Genomic DNA, 20,465 nt, shown 5'->3' on the forward strand with positions numbered 1-20,465 from the left:
CCCAAATCCCTTTGTTATAAAACCATATGAACAACTTTTAAAATAAAGTCCAATTTTTGGAGCAGTCTAAACTAGTCTATAATAAATGCTTTTAGGTTTTTATACTTGAATTGTGCCTTCTTTCCCCCTGTTCAGGCAGAAACTGTGCCTCAATTAATCATTCTGCCCCAATTAATCAGCTTCAGTCTGCACTTTGAGTTCAGCACCTCTCTGTCTGGAGGTGGATAACATGTTATATCGTGAATTCTTTGGAACTGTTATTGATCATTGTTTTTGGTCAGTATTCCTAAGTTTTTCAAAGTTGTTTCTTTTCACACTATTATTATTGTACAAACTGTTCTCCTAATTCTGCTCACTTCACTTTGTATCAATTCATACAACTTTTCCCTAGTTTCTCTGAAACCATCCCCTTCCTCATTTATTACAACACAATAATATTCCATCTCATTCCTATACCATAACTTATTCAGGCATTTCCCAACTGAAGGATACTCCTTAAGTTTTCACTACCTATAAATATATACATGTGTATCTATATCTATAAATACATACATGTGTGTCTATGTACATTCATACATATATGTTTATATACATATGTGTGCAAATATAGAGATATAAAAACATACAGCAACTTTTTCTCTTCTTTGATCTATTTGAAGTATAAATCTAGTAGTGGTATCACAGAGTCAAATGGTATGCATTTTAAAAACTTTTGGGGCCAGAATTTGAAATTATGTTCCAGAATGGCTGAACTATCAAAAGCTCTACCAACAATATATTAATCTGTTTTCCCATACAGTCCTTCTAGCATTTGTCATTTTCCTTTTTCATCATTTTTGCCATTCTGATAGCTATAGGGTCATACCCCAGAGTTGTTTTCATTTGTATTAATCTCTGATTTAGAGCATTTCTTTTTTTGCATAGCAATTCTCTTTTAATTAGGTTCATTTTTGTGACCTCTCCTTTCTTTTTTACTTCAGCTGAAGCATAATAGATTACAGTACAGCCTGTTATATTTGTGCATCTTTCTGTTTCAAATGTATTTGAGGGCAGGGTCTATTACATTTTTATCTGAGTCTTTGACTCAGCCTGTCTTTGATTGACAAACTTTTCATTATAAGGATTTGGGAATGAGAAAAGCAGGGAAGTGAGTGGAAATAGGGCCAAACAGTGAATTTGTGATGAAATCTCAACATTGCCTAAAAATAGGGGGAAAAAAGCTTATGAGTAAAATTTTATTTTGGGGGCCAGATATAATTTCAGCAGTATAGGGAACTTTTGGAGAATCACTTACTCTACTAATATAAATTATATAACTTACAGTCTTAAAAAATTGTCTAGGACTCTCAGAGGTTAAGGGACTTATCTAAGATCATACAGCTTCTGTCAGAGGCAGAACTTGAACCCAGCATACTGACTCTGAGTCAGCTTTTTATCTACTATGCTAATTAGTCAGTCAATTAACATTTATTAAGTGCCTTCGGGGTTTTCCAGATAGTGTGCTAAGTGGCAGAGTGACAAAGGCAAAAGATAGGCCCTGCCCAGAAGAAACTCACAATCTAACTGACTGTGCAAAGCAAGCTATGTATATGATAAATAGGCAATGATTAACAGAAAGAAGGCACTAGAATTAAGAGAAGTTGGGAAAAATCCTTCTGTAGAAGGTGGGATTTTAGCTGAGACTTGAAGGAAGACAGGGAAGCCAGAAGGTACAGATGAAGAGAGAGCGCCTTCCAGGTATGGGGGATGGCTTCAGAAAATGCCCAGAGCCCAGGAATGGGCGGGAAAGCCTGTTGTCCCTGTATTGGAGAGTACAGGGGAAGAGAGCCTGGAAAAGACGGGAGGGAGCTGCTTATGAAGGGACTGGAGTGCCAAACAGAGGGTTTTATATTTGGTGCAAGGGAGCACTTAGAGTTTAGTGAGGTAGGGAGGGAGATGATATGGTCAGACCTACTCAAGTGGATTTATCCATATACACACATATATACTTCTATGTATGTACGTACATATAAAGTGGGTTATTTGTTGGTGTAGGATATGATTAGAAACCATTTATCATTTTAAGCTTAATGGAATGGCCTGAAGCTCAGAGGTATTAAATAACTTTCTTGTTTAAGTTCAAATTGCAAATGTCAAAATAAGAATTTGAATAGAGTTCTTTCTGGTTTCTAGTCAAGCTTTCTATCTGCCAAGCCAAATGGCCTGTCTCTCCCTCTCCTCTCCTCTCCTTTCTTCTTCTCTCCTCTCCTTTCCTCTCTTCTCCTTTCTTCTTCTCTCCTCTCCTCTTCTCTCCTTTTCTTTCCTCTCTTCTCCTTTCCCCTCTACTCTCCTTTCTCTTTTCCTTTCCTCTCCTCCTCTCTTGTCATAGAAGCCCTATAAATGAAATAAAACAAAGGAATTAGATTTGGCTAGTCCAATGCCAGTGCCTTTCCCCAAGGGAAGCTTCTAAATTATATCTGAAAATGGTATTGAACTGGAATTCAGGAAAATACCGAATACACTAGATGTAAATCAGGGTTCCCAAAGATATTAACAGGCTGGAACACTGTACTGAACTGAATAAGGAAACATTGAAGAGGGAACAACGTAAAATCTTATACTTAGGTTCAAGGAATCAAGCATACAAATACAACATGAGGCATATGATTAAACATATAGCAGTTCAGCTGAAAAAGTTCTGATAATTTTTAGTGGATTACATGTTCAAAATGTGTCAACACTATGATATGGTGTCTAACCACCCCCCCACCCTCACTCCCCCACACCAAACCCAATGCAGTCTTGAATTGCTTTGGGAGAGGATATGATCACTGTATTCAAGCACTTGGAAGGTCTTTTGTTTGGTCTTAGAAGTCAGAACAAGGAATAATGAGTGGAATATATAGAAGTAAATTTAGTTTTGAAATCAGGAATAAAAATTCTGTGAAGAACTTACATTCTTGAAAGAAGGATCATTAAGAAGAACAAGATGAATTAAAATAAGTAAATATAGCAGATAAAAAAAATAAATGTGTATGGGGAGCATTTTCAGAAATGGGGAGCCTAACCTGTAAAAAGGCACAAAAATAGAATATGGGGGGGGGGAAGCAATATTTAGGGAATGGTAAGAAAGCCTCTTTGGCTGGAATACTGAGCACATGATGAAGAGAAATGTGTGCCAGAACTTGAAAGGTGGGCTGAAACCAGATTGTAAAGGGCTTTAAATTCCAAACAAAGGGGTTTGTATTCTATCTTGGAGACAGTTGGGAGCTACTGAGTGCTGATAGCTATTTGGACAGTTGGGTGAGAGAGAGGAGAATCTGGATGGATGGAGACCAAATATGAGGCTATTGATTAACACAGTAATTAGAGTGAGATCTGGATGAGTGAAGAGAACAGGGAAGGGGAGGGGGTCTGATGCAAGAGATATTGAGATTGAATAGAAGTAGTATCAATAAGAGTTGGCAATTGATTAGATATATAGGGTGGAGTGAGAATGAGGAGTCAGGATGACGCCAACATGGTGAACCTGGATGGTTAGAAGTAAGGTGATGACATCTGCTGAGAGGTTGTTTTGGAGGGGGAAGTGAATTCTTTTCTGAATGTGTTGAATTTGAACTGTTTATGAGTCATCTTTATTTTTATCTTTATCATCTCCCCCTATTGTGCCTAGCACAATACACTGTATATTTGTAGAGGTGGTTTGGAGATTTTTATATTTCGAATTCCTCCTTCATGTAGAAACTCCCTTTACCAATCAGTGGAGACTGGCAACTCTTAGGTAATTTACAGCTTCACAAAATTGCCTGAGGCATTGGGAGGTTAGTTGTTTCTCCTAAGATCATTCAGATCATATGTGTCAGCAACAAGATTAAATGCTGATCTTCCTAACTCAAGACTGGCCTTCTCCCCATTCACTACAACATACTGTTCTTACATTGTATGCATAGCAGCATTTATGAATATTTACTGAATGAATGAGTGAATGTTACCTAAGGTACAATTATTGCATTGCATCATATTTATCACATTGTTGCTGAGATCCTTGAAATATCTTTCTGAGTCACCAAACATTATATTCAGTTTGTTTTTCCTATAAATATGTGATATTTTAATGCCTTCAAAACCGATGAAATATAGCGAGCACCTAATCTGGAAAATGAATATCTTCTAAAAGTGTATTTTATAAGTTGATTCTTTAACATTTTACCATGGGACCAATGTTTAAATGATGATTAATGGCCAGCCCATTTAGCCTCATAGTATATTGAAACATAATAGTAGTAGCATTTTTTATTTCCAAGAATCTAAGATTTGTTATTTGTGCAAGATTGTGCAAATCCCTACTGTTTATATCTTCATAAGAAGGAATCACTGCTTTGAATGATTCAAGCTTCAAGTCAGTTACTTCCGGGAAGTTTATATTTGGGAAATTATATATAGTTGTGATTGAGGGTACATAGGTTTGGGTGGAAAAAGAGAAGGAAAAGCTGTTCAGGACATTCTTCCACTGCTATTCATGGTACATCTGTAATTTTAAAAAATAACAATTTTTTTTAAAAAGGATATTTCTCAATTGAGAAAGTCATTTAGTGAAAAAGCTTCATAGAACATAGTATAGAGATTAACCTCTCACAGCAGACAAAGACTGTCACTCTGGGCAGATCACTTAATTTGTCAATGACATAGGCAAAACAGGTTTTATTTGCATTATGAGAGGGCAATTAGGTAACGTATGAACATAGATCTAGAATGCTCCTGGAGGACTAAGAGTCTTCATTTTATATTTTGATTTTGTATTTTCAGTACCATGGCATATAAGTAAGCTAAGTTTAAGAAATGCTCACTGATCATTGATTGATTCACTGATCAATGAATGTGGCATTTTGTGCATACTGAGAGTCAGTTGATGTGTTGTTTATAATTGTGTTACTAAGGGGATGGCTCAGATGTTGTTATTTACAATTTCATATTCCCATGGAGATGGTTCAGTTAATATTTAGAATTCTATTCTATGAAGGAAAAACTATGGAGAAGGATAATTGGGAAATGAAAGTAATATAAAAATAAAACAAAAAACAAATTTTAAAATAAAATAAATTTTAGGTTCTCCAGGAAATTTTTGCAACAGATCCTTTCTGTTGGCTATTGTCTCCAGAAGTGGTTTTATTGTATACCATAAACTTTTCCGAATCTCCCATGCAGCTTAGGGATTGGATCAAAAGTTCTTTTCCCCTAGTTTTACTAGATACTAGTTTCTTTCTTTTTTTTTCTTTCCTTCTTTTTTTTCATTTTCAGGCTTTACCTTTTTCACCCTTCCTGCCATTTAATTTGGCATAATAAATTTTTTATGCAATCCTCTGTTACTTTACCAAATTCCCATACTTTCAAAGATCACTAGAAATAGTTTGACAAATAACCGACCATATTTCTGTTGGTATCTTAAATTACTATCTTCTATTAGTTAGATCCTGGTTTCTTACTAGACTTTTCCCCTACCGAGGATCTTAAAACTTATCTGGAAGGATCATTATATTATCAACTTAGAATTAAAAGAGAAATTTTTCAATGATCCAAGTTCATCTAGTCCATTTCCCTTGTTTTAAAAAGGAACTGAGATGGATAGATTAAGGATCTTGCACAGACTAGGCAGTCAAGAGCAGAGCTCAAACCTAAACTCTGATTTTACCATTAAATGATGCTCTGGCCTCTGTTTTGTAGGTGATATCTACCAATAGTACCATTAGACTGAAAATTGGAAGGGATCTCTGATATCTCTTAGTTAGATTTTCTCATTGTATAGTAGAAAAAACTGAAACCCAGAGGTGAAATGCCTTCCTTACCCATGGTACTAAGCACTTAAGTCTCTTGGCACTTCATGCAGGGGTTCTTTCCAATATAGTTCACTAGATCTCCTAGGTTATACTTTGTGTACCCAATGTCAGTATTAAACCAAATGATAGCAAACTTGAACAAGAATCCCTTCTATGGTTTTATTCACTTTAGAAGCATTTATTAAACATTTTCCTTGCCGAATTAGGAGTTATCCAATCTTTACTTGAACACCTCAAGGGCTGGAGAGAACCCACTTCCTACTGAAGCAGCCTGTTCCATTTTTGGATGAAACTAATTGTTGGTTAGTTTTTTCTCTTTCCACATCTATCTCATTGTAAGCTCCTTGAGGACAGGCACAATGTTTTGCTTTTTTTTTCCTTTGTATTCCAAGCACTTAGCATCGTGTCTGGCACATAGTTCATATGCTTAATATTTACTGAGTGAATGATTACTGAGTGAAGGAATATAACTCCTGAATTCTGAGAACCTCAGTTCAAGTTCCAGTCCTGAACCTGAATTTGCTTACCTGAATAACTGAGCAAATTCCTTGACATCTCTGATCTTTTGTTTCCTTATCTGTAAAATAAGAATTGGGCAAGATGGCCTCTAAGGACAAGAGGTCTTCTAGTTTTAGATATAATACTGTCATTCTTTCCATGTATTTTGGTAGATTTAGACTATTTGTTTCTGTTTGTCTTTTGGGCTATATATTCTTATTTTCACCTATTTCATCTAAGTATCCTAATTGGTGGTTAATATATATTTCTTTTTTTTTTTTTTTTTGGTCTTGTTCTATAAATTTATCCATAATAGATCTTTTAATATGGAAAACCCTCTCTACTGATGCAGATTGCAACTTTCTATATTTTACAATCTTAAAAACTTATCTATAGTCTTAAGTGAGTTAACAAAGTTTATAGTAAATGTTAGAAGTGAAACTTGATCCCACCTCTTCCTGACACATTGTGGTTAACCAATACAACATATTAAGTAATTTGTAATATATTTTATCTTCAAGGTCCAGTGAAACTGGGTAGGATGATATGATATTTTCAATGTCTGCTTTGCCATTCTTGCCCATGTTACATTACATACATTGGGCAGATGGTTTCAATGACTTCCATCATAAGTATTCCATCCTTGTTCTGACTTGGATGATAAATGATGATGTCAGTATGTTCATAAGCTTTAGCAGACTACCTTGTACTCAGATTAAATTAAAATATATTTGAATACACTGAACTGAATTTGTCATGGAGTCCAATTACTTCAAGAATTTCAAGCCTTCAGCCCCCAGTTAGCATCATGATCAAAGAATCTGAGTTAATAAGGACTCCAACCTGTACTTGAACAAGAATCCCTTCTATGATTTTATTCATTTTAGAAGCATTTATTAAACATTTTCATTGCCTGATAAGGGGTTATCCGAACTTTAATTGAACATCTCAAGGGCAGAAGAGAACTCACTTTTTACTGAAGCAACCTGTTCCATTTTTGGATGAAACTAATTGTTGGTTAGTTTTTCCTCTTTCCACATCTATCCCATTGTTCCTAGTTCTGCCTGCCAAGGGCAAGCAGAATAACAAGGGATAGATACCAGGATGGTGAAGGGCCTTGAGGCCATGGCATAGAAAGATCAGTTATTGGAAGTGGACATTTTCAGCCTGGAGAAGAGAAAACTCAGATGAGACATAGGAGCTATCTTTAAATATCTGGAGGCTTGCCACGCAGAGGAAGGATTTGTCTTTTTCTGTTTGGCTCTGAGGGCCAAATCAGGAGCAAAGTGTGGAAGTGACAAACAGGCCAATCTAATTAGCTTAAGAGGTCAAGTGTTGTAACTATTAGAGCTGCTTCTGGAGGAGGTGAGCTCCACCTCATTGGAAGTCTTCAAGGAGAAGTTGGATGATAACTTGTTCATAGTGGAGATTCCTTTCCTATGTGTGTTGGATTTGATAGCTGCTAAACGTCCTTCCAACTCTGAAATCTGTGATTCTGTAAATTTGAATGATTTTTGATAATAGTTATCATGTGTCATGGGATGCTCTCTCCTGCAAGTTAAAGCATTTATAATTGTATAGTTCTTTGAAGTCAGAGAATTGGCTAAGGTTCATTCAACATCATGATGCTCTCTCATTCTGTGTCTCTGCTTCTGTGTTCTCTTTTCTCCTTTCTTAATTTAGATTGCATTCTATTGGCCACAGAGAGAAATGCTAATTTAATTACCTCATTTAATATGACATTCAGACATCTAAGGGACTAAAGATCAGCAGTTCTTTCTATTCCTTTCTTGAATAGATGACAATGGGATTAAGAAGCATTTATTATAGAAGGTTTATAAATGGACTTTTTTTCTTCAGTTTTGGCAAACATTTCCATGTCTGCCCTCACAGGCAATGACCTCTTTCCAGGTACTGTAAGTAAGGCAGCCATGCTTATATAAACACAGTTAGGCAGAAAAACACTCATTAAAGTTCCTAGGAATAGCATTGTTCTCCAAAGGTTCAGCAATATTTGTTCAAGGGAGTGGATAAAGAAAGAGATGAAGAATGTTGCCACTTGGCTCCATATCCTTCCTCTGGCTCTGTCAACCTGCCCAGGAGAAACATAAGACAGAGGCAACCCACTATCCATGTGGGGCTGCAGAATGCTTCAGTATGGTTATGGCTTGTGAGGAAATCAACTCCCAACCAGTCCTCCTCTATGCTGATCTTTCTTTTTGAGCCAGGTTTATTAACTTTACTAATTACTAAACCACAAGCTTATAGATAAAGTCAATGGGAGAAACTGACTGACCTAGACAGACATCTCAAAATATTAGTCAAGAATCCAATCATTTAAGAGCCTCACTAAAACAATATTGGTTTTTGTTGATCCACCTATCCAATGATAACTTTTTTCAGAGAAAGAAAGTCTAAGGATTGACTTGAGAATCTTGGGCTGTCAGTGAGGTATCAGAGAAAGAGAATTTAGACTTTGAATCCCACCTGGGCCATTGACTAGTGGTATGATATTGGGCAAATCATTTAACCTTTAATAATAATAGTTAGTATTGGGTTTACCACCTTATCTATGTAATCTCATTTGATTCCCATAACAACCTTGTGAGATGGTTGCTATTATCCCATTTTGCAGATGAGGAAATTCTGATACAAAGATATTAGGTGACTTGCTCAGCATCACACAGCTAAAGGTGTAAGTCAGAATTTGAATTCAGGTCTCCCTGACTCCAAGTCCAACACTCTATGAACTGGGCCACCTGTACCTGGGTCTGAAGTTTCTTCATTTATCAAATCAGGGAGGCTGGCGGAGTTTACAGCCAGCTCTAAAATTTCCAAGAGACTTTCATTTACTTTTCTTGCTTATTCACTATTTTTGTGGAAGAGATGAAAGAAAATCATGGACAGAAAGTCTATAACTTACCACCTTAAGGAGAGAGGTAAACCGTTTTAAAGGATTCCATAAGGATGCCATGTTCTTTTAGGTAAAGTTTAATGAAATTAAATTTGGCATGATAATAGCTAGCTGGATATGAGAAGCATTAATGAATGAGGGAGCCATTTTGTTATACTGTGTAATTATGGTCAAGAAACTGTAGATGATGTTTCCTTTTTCAAGTCTTCCATAAGTGAGTATATGCACTAGATTTTTAAAAGTATTTTAGCTCTAATGCTTTTCTCAGGACAAATACTATCATGTTTATTTTTAAATTTCATAGAGTAGAAAATTTCATTATTGAAACTCTTTGATTTCTTTTCCTGACATATTCCTTGGTACTGAAGTGGCTGTTTTTTTTTTTTTTTTTTTTTTGTGTAAATCTTTGAAAAGCATGTCATCAGAATGACTTTCTGTTCTCTGAGATGGTGTCATAATGACTTGTGGTTTAGGCGATAGGCTGGCAATTATATTTCAGGCAAATTTAACAAAAAAAAAAAAAACACAACTCTAACACCTTTAGATTTGGAAATGGATACTTTGAAGTAAGCCCAATTTATTGGCAGTTTGAGTAAACAGACTTTTATATAGCATCTTAAAGTTTGCAAACAGCCTTTCAAACTTGAGACCCAGGGGAGAATAATCCTCATTTTAAACATAAGCAAAGCGAACTCAAATGAGGTTAAGTGATTTTGTTCAAGAATAGTGACAGAGATATTTAAGAAAAAAATAGAATTTTTTTATTCTTAACTTGAAAATCACTGGAAAATATGAAAAGTTCCTTTTATGAAGCACACAGCTGTCTGAAACTATGAATCGCTATTATTCACTATTTTTGAAAAGTATATGATAATATGTTGCAAAGCTGTTCCACTTATCTGTGTTTCATTCTGAATGTCCTTTCATTCTGTGCACTTTTAAAAAAATGCCTCACCAGTTATTTTTTTGTCACTACTATCATCTACTTTCATCTCTCTTCCCATTCACAAATTTAAAAATCAAAAGCAAAACAAACCCTACTTGCAATCAAATAAAATAAACCCTTACATTGGTCATGTCTGAAAACAATGTGTCTTATTCTTCACTAAAAGCAAAATTTGAATCCATGTCTTTCTGATTCATGTTTAGCAGTCTATCGGGTACTTAAAAATGCCTCCCATTATAATATAGCAACATCGCATTTTGATAATAATTTAGGAATCTTTTGCTTCTGTTGTATTTTTTCCCCATATTCTCTGCTCAAGACAACTCAGAGTTCTGGGCACATGTGATGTTTTTCTTATTCAGTTCCAGCATTGGATCTGAATTGATTCCTTGTTTCTCAATTGCATCCATTTTGGAATCAAGATTAATAACCTGCTCGGTCAGTTTTGTCCATCCTGGAAGGCAGAGGGCTGGAGGTTGTGGTTTTTGAAATAATATTATTGTGTTTTATAATTCTTTTAATCAGTTTTTTTTAAATGCCCCAGGAGTAATTCTAGTGACAGGGAGTGATAGGGGGGTATAGAGATGGCTTTGGATATTTTTTTAAATTTTCATTTGTTTTTCTTCTTTTTCAGAGACTTCCCTTCTCAAGAAAGGGGCCCTTGGTTCTAGGGCAAGTTAGGCAAAGTTGTCATCAGCTGAGAGGTAAGATGGAGTGTCTTATAGCAAATATACTGAAAGGAAGGACACAGTTTCCAGTCATGGTACCTGGCAGTGGCCTGGGGGCACCATACTTGACCTTTGGAAAGTAATTCTATTCCTTCTGCTGCATATAACTGGGCTGTTAGCAACCTGCACCTAGGGCTCTGCCCCTGGGGTGACCTTGATTTGGTAGCCAGTAGAGCAGTCTTTTATGTCTACAGGACTCTCCAAATGGCTACAGTCATTCAGTCAATTAACAAGTAGTTATTTAAGAATTAACTGTGTACAACCAAATTGAGGTAAGGACTGGGGATAAAAAGGCAAAAGGCACAATCCCTTCTTCCCTGGAAGTCAGTCTAATGGGGAGGGGAAGAAAGACATACAAGATAAAAACAACTAGGATATGATTGAGCAAATCACTTTTTATTTCTTGGTCATATCTATAAAATGAGGGGGTTGGAATAGATGGCTTCCTTGGTTTCTTTGAACTCTAAATTGATGATCTTATGATTTGTATGTGACCTTAGGCAAGTAATCTAGCTTCCCTGGGCCTCAGTTTCCTTATTACTAAGATGAAGAAGTTGAGGCCTCTCCCAACTCTGTAATTCTGTAGCTATAATCTTTCCTACTTTAGAAGAGCTTTATCAGTTGAGCAACATATGTATTCAACCAGTTAATAATCAGTCAATTAAAATCTTTATCAAACTCCTACTCTTTGTTAGGCATACAAGAAGAAACAATGAAACAATCTTTGGTTTATCATGAGCTTGCATGGGGAAACCAATGCATATAAAAACCATATGCAGCATAAATATAAATTTAATATAAACTTCATTTATGCCATTGGGTTATGTATCAGAAGTTCTTAATGTTTTTTTTCTGTCATGGACCTCTTTGGCAATCTAGTCAAGCCAACACAATACTACTCAGAATAAAAGTTTTAAATGCAGCATACATAAAATTGCAAAAGAAAACCAATTATGTTGAAATTGTTGTTCAGTAATTTTGTGTCCAACTCAGTGACCTCATTTGGGGTTTTATTGCCAAAGTAGATTCTTTGCCATTTCCTTCTCCAGTTCATTTTACAAATGAAGAAACAGAGGCAAAAAGGGTTAGAGCTTGTTTGCCCTTTCCTTCTTGAGCTCGTTTTACAAATGAAGAGGTCAAAGGCAAAAAGGGTTAAGTGCCAAGGATAACATGGCTAGAAATTTTCGGAGGCCATATTTGAACTCTGGAAGATGAGAGAGCCTGGAGCGCTATTCACTGTATCACCTAGTTGTTCCAGATACTGAACAGTTACCAGAGTATCTGACAACAATTTCATGGACTTGAGGTTAAGAACTCCTGACATCTATTTCTATATGGAAAGTAGTTAAATGCAAGGAAGTTTGAGGAGTCACTAGGATCTGGGGATGGGGGCTGAAGAAGATCGGCAAAATCTTCCAGCAGAAAATGCGACTGAACTGCCTGAAAAGGGAAGAGAGGGACTGGCAGGTAAGGAGGGGAGTGCAGTCCAATCATGAGAAACTGCCCGGGCAAAGGCACGATGAGGGGAAAATGCAGACTTTCCAATGACATAGCCGGTTCTCCCCAGTATTCTGATCAATCAACATCTGCTCGGGAGCGTTCTTTCAATAGAAAGCACTTGGTCCCAGGACCACAGCAACAGCGGGCCAATTAGGGAGCCTAGGCTGCAGTCTGCTTTCTGGCTAATTGCTTCGCGTGTCTGCTCCTAACCGCATGCCCTGCGAGCACGCTCCTCGGGGCCGCACGGAGCACTTGACAGCCGGCTACGGAACGGCCGGTCCTGTGCCAGCTCACAGCCTCCAGCCTGGGCTCCTCAGCGTGCAGAAGGAACGCGGGACAAGCTGGAGGTCCCGGACGAGCGAGCGGCCCCTCCCTCCACCTGTTACTCCGAGGAGCCGAGGCCCCGCCCCTTTCGGGGCTCCATGGGGGCGGGGCGGCCGCTGCTCCCGGGATGGGGGGCGGGGAGCTGAGGCTGCGGCGGAGTGGGTTGTGGCTTTGACTGCGGCGGCCGAAGTCGCTCTGCTCCGGGCGGCCCGGGGAGGGCGGATTCTTCTCTGTGGACTGTGGGCTACGAGACTCAGCCGCGACCTCCGAGGACCTCGATGTTCGCCCTGCGTACCCGCCGCAGCGCGATGATGCTCCACGGGTGAGTGTAGCCCGAGCCCCTCTTTCCCTACCGCCGTTGTGGGGAGGAGGAGACGCGTAGGGAGCGGGCCCCACCCAGCCCCTTCCCCTGACGTCCTCCGCTCAGCCCCCTCTAGCTAATCCCTTCTCTCCGGGCTCTGACTCCGGGTCCTGGGTCGCGGTCCCGGGACGAGCTGTGCTGGCCTCCTCGGGAGCTCGATCCGGGGTTTTCGTCCTCGGTTCGGTCCCGTGCAGAGCTTCTCGGGACGGGACGGGACGGGACCGGATGGGACTGGACGGGGCAGCAGGTGCGGGATCGTTTGGCCGAGGAGGTTATTTCGGCAGCCACTCCGGGCAAAGCCGCCCTCCCTTGCTTCCCCAAATCCCACCTTCTGGCCCCAAGCCTGGGAGATCCCCCAACCCGGGACGTCCCCGGGACCCTCAGCCGGAGTGTTCCCGGCCCCTCTCTTCTCCCGCCCTCTCTAGTCCGGAACGAGAAGTCAAGGTCCCCTGCATCCGCTACTAGACTTTGAGGAGGCTGGGAAGGGGAACTGTGGGGTTCTGGTAGAGTGCCATAGGGCAAACCCAACGGATGACTGCGGAACCTCGTGGACCCCTATTTACCTTTCCTTGCCAGTTTCGTGGGTGTGTTAATGAACCCCCATCGCCCGGGGCCACCCAGTTACCTGTGCAGGCTGCAGGGAGAGCGGTATCGGCAATATTCTTCCCCTTTCCTCCCTCTCTACTCTTCCCCCTCTCCTAATTTCCTTTTTTTTCTTCCCCCTTTTTCCTTCCTTCCTCCCTTTTCTTTTCTCTCTTCCTTTCTTTCAATTCTTTTCCTTCCTTTCTCCCTTCCTCCCTCTCTCTCCTCTCTCCCTCCCCCCTTCCTTCTTCTCCTTTCCTCTCCTTCCTCTCTTCCTTCCTTCCTTCGTTCCTTCGTTCCTTCCTTCCTTCCTTCCTTCCTTCCTTCCTTCCTTCGTTCCTTCCTTCCTTCCTTCCTTCCTTCGTTCCTTCGTTCCTTCGTTCCTTCGTTCCTTCCTTCGTTCCTTCCTTCCTTCCTTCTTTCCTTCCTTCCTTCCTTATTTTCTTCCTTCCTTCCTTCCTTCCTCCTTCCATCCTTTCCTCCCTTCCTTCTTCTCGCCTTCCCTCTTCCTTGTTTCTGTTTCTGAAGCCCCCTTGTTAGTCTCCAAAAAGCATTTTCATCCTGACCTGGGATATGATCTCTGGGGCAGCTTGGCCTACGCAAAATGTGGAGCGTGGGACCAGATTCGCCCATTTCCCCTCTCGCCTGTTAGAAATCCGAGCGATTCCCAGCAGGAGTGGGGGGGGGGGGAGAGAAGGAGGGGAGCGGCGGAAGTTTCCTCTTAAGAAAAACCGTGCGTGGCTCCCCCTGCCAGACGACCGGGGCTGGGAGAGCCCAGCTGTGCATTATAAATCATTACCTAAGGACCGATTTGATGGTGCTGAAATGAACTGTCACTTTTGGTGTGCACCCTATCCTATCCTAAACGTTTTGGGGCTGTGCACTTTCGATTTTCTATTTGGGGGAAGGAGAGAAAGAAATCGACAAGCCTCCCAAACTTTGTCTGGCATATCTCAGCAGTAAGAACCTACCTCGTCGGAAAAATGTGCTGAAAGAGCAGATTTCTGAAATAACACGCATTTTTTTTTTTTTCTGAGGAAGAAATGGTAAGATAGAAATGCACAGATGTTGATATAAAATTAGAATGTCAGTTGAATAGTTCATTTCTTAAACAGGAAATATTTCCATTCTAAAGTGTCTGTTTTTTTGAGGGGGAAATCCTGGTGACCCAAGTCACAGCTAGGAAGCAGTAGGAAATGTCATCCCTAAGGTCAGAGCTTAAAGGGATTTGAGCTGTCCCTGCATTTTATGCTGGGGATGGAGGCCTAGACATGGGGGAGTTTGAGTGATTTGCCCAAAGTCTTGTCATACACTTGGATTGGGACCTTTGGCCCTAGAGCATTAGTTCTTTCCATCCTAGTACACTGCCTCAGGTGATGTCCTATAGGATCCAGAGCCCTGGGTTGAAACTGTGCCAACCCTTGTTAAGTCAGTGCCCCTCTTAGTTTTCTCCTCTGTAAGCTCAGTAGGCTGAGTTAAAGTGTCTGCTAGTTCAAAATCCAACCAATTCGATAAAAGACATTTTTGCATATGCAATAATACATTTTTGAAGTCTGCATTCTGTCAGTTAACAAACATTTAGGAAACCCTTAATTCTATGCTAAACTCTGGGCAAACCAGATTCTCAGCCCTCTAGGAGCATGTATTCTAATGAAGGACACCACATGGAAATAGGAAAATCAAACTCTATACGGAACAGATGTTTGATTTAGAAACTGAAATGTTACAGAAAAGATAGTCCAATTTTGGTCCGCTATCCTGGCTAGATGATGAAAAGGGCTCCATGGGAATCTGGGGAGAATTGCACAGACGGTTTTTGTTCAGTTGTCTGTTTGTATAGTTCAAGCTTTACCTAGAAGTCCTTTGTAGGTCTCTGATAGTCCTGGCTACCATTTTTATATTTTTCTTCATAATCTATAAATACTTTGGTTTTGAAGTCAAATAAATGGTAGGAGGATCAGCACAGAATTATATGCCAGTTTAATGTGGAGATCTTTTATAATTGGAATGTCTTGAGGAAGGTATATTTTGAGTTAAACTGAACAGGGGAATATTCATATAGAAAAATATATCATGAGTCTCTTTCTTAGTTTGCTCTGAAGACCAAGTACCAGGTGAGAGCTGGATTGAATGCCATATTTGACTTTACTTAGTTGATGTATGACCTTGGGAAGTCAGACCTGCAATGAATGTGCCAGGTACTGTATTAAGTTCAAGGCATACGAAGATTGAAATGAAATGGTCCTTGCCTCTCAAGGAGAGTATTCTAATAGTGGAAGCAACCTCTACAGAGATGTGTATTTATAGTATTTAGACAAAATGAATCCAAGATAGTTTAGGGAAGGAGGACACCAGGAAAGATCTCATATGGAAAGCGGCACTTCAGCAAAGCTTTAAAAGAAAGCAGGGGATCCAAGAGGTGGAGATAAGGAGGGAGAATGTTTCTGGCATGGGGTCCAACAAGTGCAAAGCACCAGAACTGGAGGGCTGTTTGAGCAACAGAAGGGCCAGCTTGGCTTGGAGTACCTGAGCTTTATCCCTTTGGTGGCCTGGTAGAAGATGGTTTACTGTGTGGAGAGACTGCAGGCAGGAATGTAGAGGGCCAGAACTCTGGAGAAATATACTTGAGACAAGGTATTAACTCAGTGGAAGTGATGAGATGGTGGTTCTCTAGTTCACATATATACTTAGTACTTAGTGTGGTTATGTAATGGTTCTCTAGTTTACACATACATAGTATGCTATAATGATGTAATTGTAATAGAGTATATTAGGGCTAAGAAGGACTGGAAGCTACCATCCTGGCTCTCCTCCCTTCTGCATTCCTCCACTGAGACCAAGGCTCTTCCAGAGGACTTCCAGAAAGCTATCCGAGACATTCACAGGAGGAACAAAGAGGAGGTGAGAGGCGATGAGAAGTTGAGCTAGAGTGGTTAGAAGGGGATCTTATAGGCCATAGAAATGTGATGGGAACAAGATTGGCAACTGATTGAATTATACAGAGTGAAGGAAAGAGGATGAGATTGAATTCCTTCTTCAACTTGGACTCTATTTTGTTCATTAGAGTGGTAACTAGTTTTTGTGAACATACCTCTTCCATTTATATGCCTTGTCCAATGTTTATTGTCCTGGAGTCTTTAAGTGGGGTTATTTTCTTTCAAAGAAGTTTGAATAATTTTGATGGAGTGAATGGTAAAACCCAATAAAACTTCCTTAGTGAACTGTGTTAATTACTGGAAATAAAAATACTGACTAGGCAGACAGATGATCCTACTCAAGGAATTTACATTTTAATAGAGGGAGGCTAACCCCTAAAGGAGCTGCAAGCTGAGAATGGGTTTAAGGATTCCTAGTTTGATAATGGCCAGTAAGAGCCTGAGCTGGTATAAAGCCCAGCATCCCAGCTCTAGAAATCCTAGGTTCTTTAGGAAGAGGTAGAGGATGAGGGCCAGTGTTACAGAGGCCTTGATAAAGTTAGAGATGACTGGAAAAAATTTGTAAATAATAAAAGAGTTTTTGTAGAGATCCATTGTTGTTAATGGGCTCTCCATTGCCTTTTTTTGGATATTAATAAGGTGTGTGGTATCTTTTCTTTCAGAAAACTTATATACACCAGTCCTTCAACACCCTCAAAATTGTGTTGTCTCTAACATGAATCTCTTCTCGATAAACTTGGTCAATTCTGATTGCTTTTCTCATCTTTTTTCTATAGGGGTATTTTTGTCTCTTTAATATATTTGATGGAGAAAATGATTTGTATTAATTTTTATCAAATTAAGTCTCCCATATTAAACAGATTTAATTGGAGCAAAATCACATCATTTTCACATCCCCAAAAAGGACTTTTTCATTCTGGAAAGATGAAGTCTAGAAGGAGGAATGTGATATATTCATAGAGGGAGGAATGTGATATATTCATTAAATGAGCAATATTGGGTGAATATAGATACACTCACCATTTTAGGAAGTACTAGATTTTAGGTCATTCCTAACCTTGAAAAAAGGGGGTAAACTTCAAGATAAAAGAGACACATTTTACTATAAATAAACTTTGAGAATTTTCTATCCCAAGAGAGCATCTAAATTAAAGATTAAATAAAAAAAAAAACAATTTAAACAGATTGATTACCCATTAATAGATGTTATAGAAAAAATAGAGTTACTTTAAAGGTCAATATGGATGCTTGAGGTTCTGATGCCTGAAGGGCAACTGTGTCTTCTCCCAAAATACTTTTTTATTCTCAGAAGAAAAGTACTGAGAATGTAAATCAAGTTCTCATGAATTTGTAACTAATAATTGTCTTCTTTTCTCTTTAAGGTTTTCCATTTTCTGTTACCAGAAGGACATTAACTGAAAGCACTGCAGCAATTGGGATGTTGCGGCAGAACGGTGGAAGTAACAAGCGTGGTCTATCATTTGCCCGATTTTCTCTATGTAATCTTTTCCCTCTTCCTAATTCTGGAAACTGGAGGATGGGGCACTGCACCAAAAGCAATTCTTTGAGCAGCATAACTTCCAACCCAAATTGCTGTAACAGCCCCATTATTGATCCAGAGTACGTGAAGCAGTTGGTCAATGATGTCAGAAGGTTTGCGGAGTTGTTGCTGTGTTTGAAAGAAACCATCCTTTCAGAAGGTGTGTATGAGCTATTTTGTCTTATTAGCATGCCAAGATAACAGATCTGTATAACTAGTTATGCTTATGTGTATCTAGCACTAATAGTAACAGAATTTCACTTCAATTATTGACTGTCTGATTTATTAATACTATTTTTTTCAACATAATTGATATTTAGTGGTACTTGTAACTTTGGGATTCTTCCTTACTCATTTATCATGTAATCTCTTTCCCAATTGGACCTAATATAATACATTAAGGATAATTGGAAAATCTAAGGAAGCTAGAAGAGAATAGTACTCAACCTTCAGATTTGCTAGTTTGAGAAAGGGAAAATTTGAGGGCTTTGTAGTTTAATTTTTATAAATCAACTTCAACTCAATTCATTGGACTTTAATAGAAGAATGTTTTTATAATTCACAAGTGAGTGGTTGACATTTTAGCCTTGATTCAGTTTCTCATAGTGTTAAAAATTCTCCATCATAGGATTTGAATTACCTTCTTCCCAAATTAGATTAATTTCAGTCTAGCTCTTGACCCATCCATTATTATATCAAGGTACAGTCAGAAGTAGTTCCAGCCTTTTACACAGGAGGATAAAAATGATTCTTAAGATTTAAGTCAGGAAATCTATCTTGGGAAAAAAAATCAATATTTTCATCTGTAAAGGATTTTACATGGAATATACATTGCTATAAAGCAATTAACAGGCATTTTGTCAGGGCCCTAGAATGTGTAAAGGCACTGAAATGCAGTAAAAGTACAAAGTTAAAAATAAAATTGTTCCAGCTTTCAAAGGGCTTACTCTGTATTGACAAAGGCACATCACATAAAAAATTTGCAAACATAGATAATATAATTTTGAGAGAAATGCACTACCAATTGTGTAATTAGGAAAAGCTTCATGTAGAAGGTGTTGTTTGGCAGAGGTTTGAAAGAATTAATAGATTTTAAAAGTCAGAGGTATGGAGGGTGCACATTCCAGACATGTGGAAGAGAATGAGTTAAAGAACAAAGGGATGGAATGTTGTATGTGAGAAACAACATAAAAGCCAGTTTGGCTGGATTGTAGAGTGAAATAATGGGGAAGCTGGAAGGGAAGGCAGGAGCCATGTTGTACAAAGGGCTTTCAAAGACAAAAGGGCATTTTTATCTCATTCTAAAAGTAATAGGGAGCTACTGAAGGCAGAGAACAGAATAGGGGAGTGACATGATCAGATGTGTGAATTAAGAAAATCCCCTTGGCAGCTGTATAGAGGATGGATTGGAATAAAGAAAGACTTGAGGAAGAAGGCTAGAAAGTTATGGGGACAGGTGAGAAATATTGAGGACCCGAATTAGAGAGGAAGGGGTAGGCAAAAGCAGAGAGAGAAGAGGATGAATATGAGAGATTGTGGGATGAAAGTGGATTAGATTTGGCAAATGATTGGATGAGAGAGAGAGAAAGAAGTCAAGGAGTGTGCTGAGTCTGTGACTGCAAGAATGAAAGCAGCTTCAGCCAAAGAGGAATAATTTTGTGAAGAAAGATACTGTGATATAGTGGAAAGGATGGTGGATATGCATTCAGAAGGACTTGAGTTCAAATCCAACCTCATACTCTTGCTAGGTGTGATCCTAAGTACGCCACTTAATTTCCATAGAGCTGTTTCTTCATCTATAAAATGAGGTTAAAATAATTTACTTCTAAGGTTCCTTTAGCTTTAAAACTATGATTCTGTGTTCCCATGAATTCTATTTTGTGCCTTTTAAATTTTCGATGTTGACAGGCCTGTGATTCAAAATGGCCAGTGGGCAATTGGAAGTGGGTGACTAGCACTCAGGAAAGACGATTCTTACATTTATTGTTCTTCAGTTGCTGACTTCACAACTGAACCCATTTGGGGTTTTCTTGGCCAAGATACTAGAATAGTTTGCCATTTCCTTTTCTGCCTCATTTTAAAATGAGGAAACTGAGGCAGGCAGGGTTAGGGACTGGTCCAGGGTCACAGAACCAGGAAGTGGCTGAGGCTGTTTTTAAATCTCAGGTCTTTCTGACTTAGGCTTCCTGACTTCCAGGCTTAGGGCAACTGCCCACTTATCTACAAGATATGATAATTGAACCATTAATGAACCTAATAACCTAATGAAATCACTACATGACCCAGGATAGAACCAAGGTGACAGTCTCACTCAGCTATCTTG

General features: G+C 39.0%; 2 protein-coding genes across 2 annotated transcripts in view; one reads left to right on the forward strand and one right to left on the reverse strand.

The window, feature by feature from the left end:
* Positions 1-20,465, reverse strand: part of ABCD3 (ATP binding cassette subfamily D member 3) — a 609,690-nt gene that overhangs the window by 274,943 nt on the left and 314,282 nt on the right. The window lies entirely within an intron of this gene.
* The window catches only part of ARHGAP29 (Rho GTPase activating protein 29), a 73,792-nt gene continuing 66,189 nt past the window's right edge, over positions 12,863-20,465 (forward strand). Inside the window, exons 1-2 of the mRNA XM_051996556.1 lie at positions 12,863-13,045; positions 17,985-18,302. Coding sequence (XP_051852516.1) covers positions 18,041-18,302 — 262 coding nt within the window. The 5' untranslated portion in view covers positions 12,863-13,045; positions 17,985-18,040. The remainder of the gene's footprint in view (positions 13,046-17,984; positions 18,303-20,465) is intronic.

Source organism: Antechinus flavipes, chromosome 4 (genome assembly GCF_016432865.1).
Source record: "Antechinus flavipes isolate AdamAnt ecotype Samford, QLD, Australia chromosome 4, AdamAnt_v2, whole genome shotgun sequence".
NCBI lineage: Eukaryota > Metazoa > Chordata > Mammalia > Dasyuromorphia > Dasyuridae > Antechinus > Antechinus flavipes.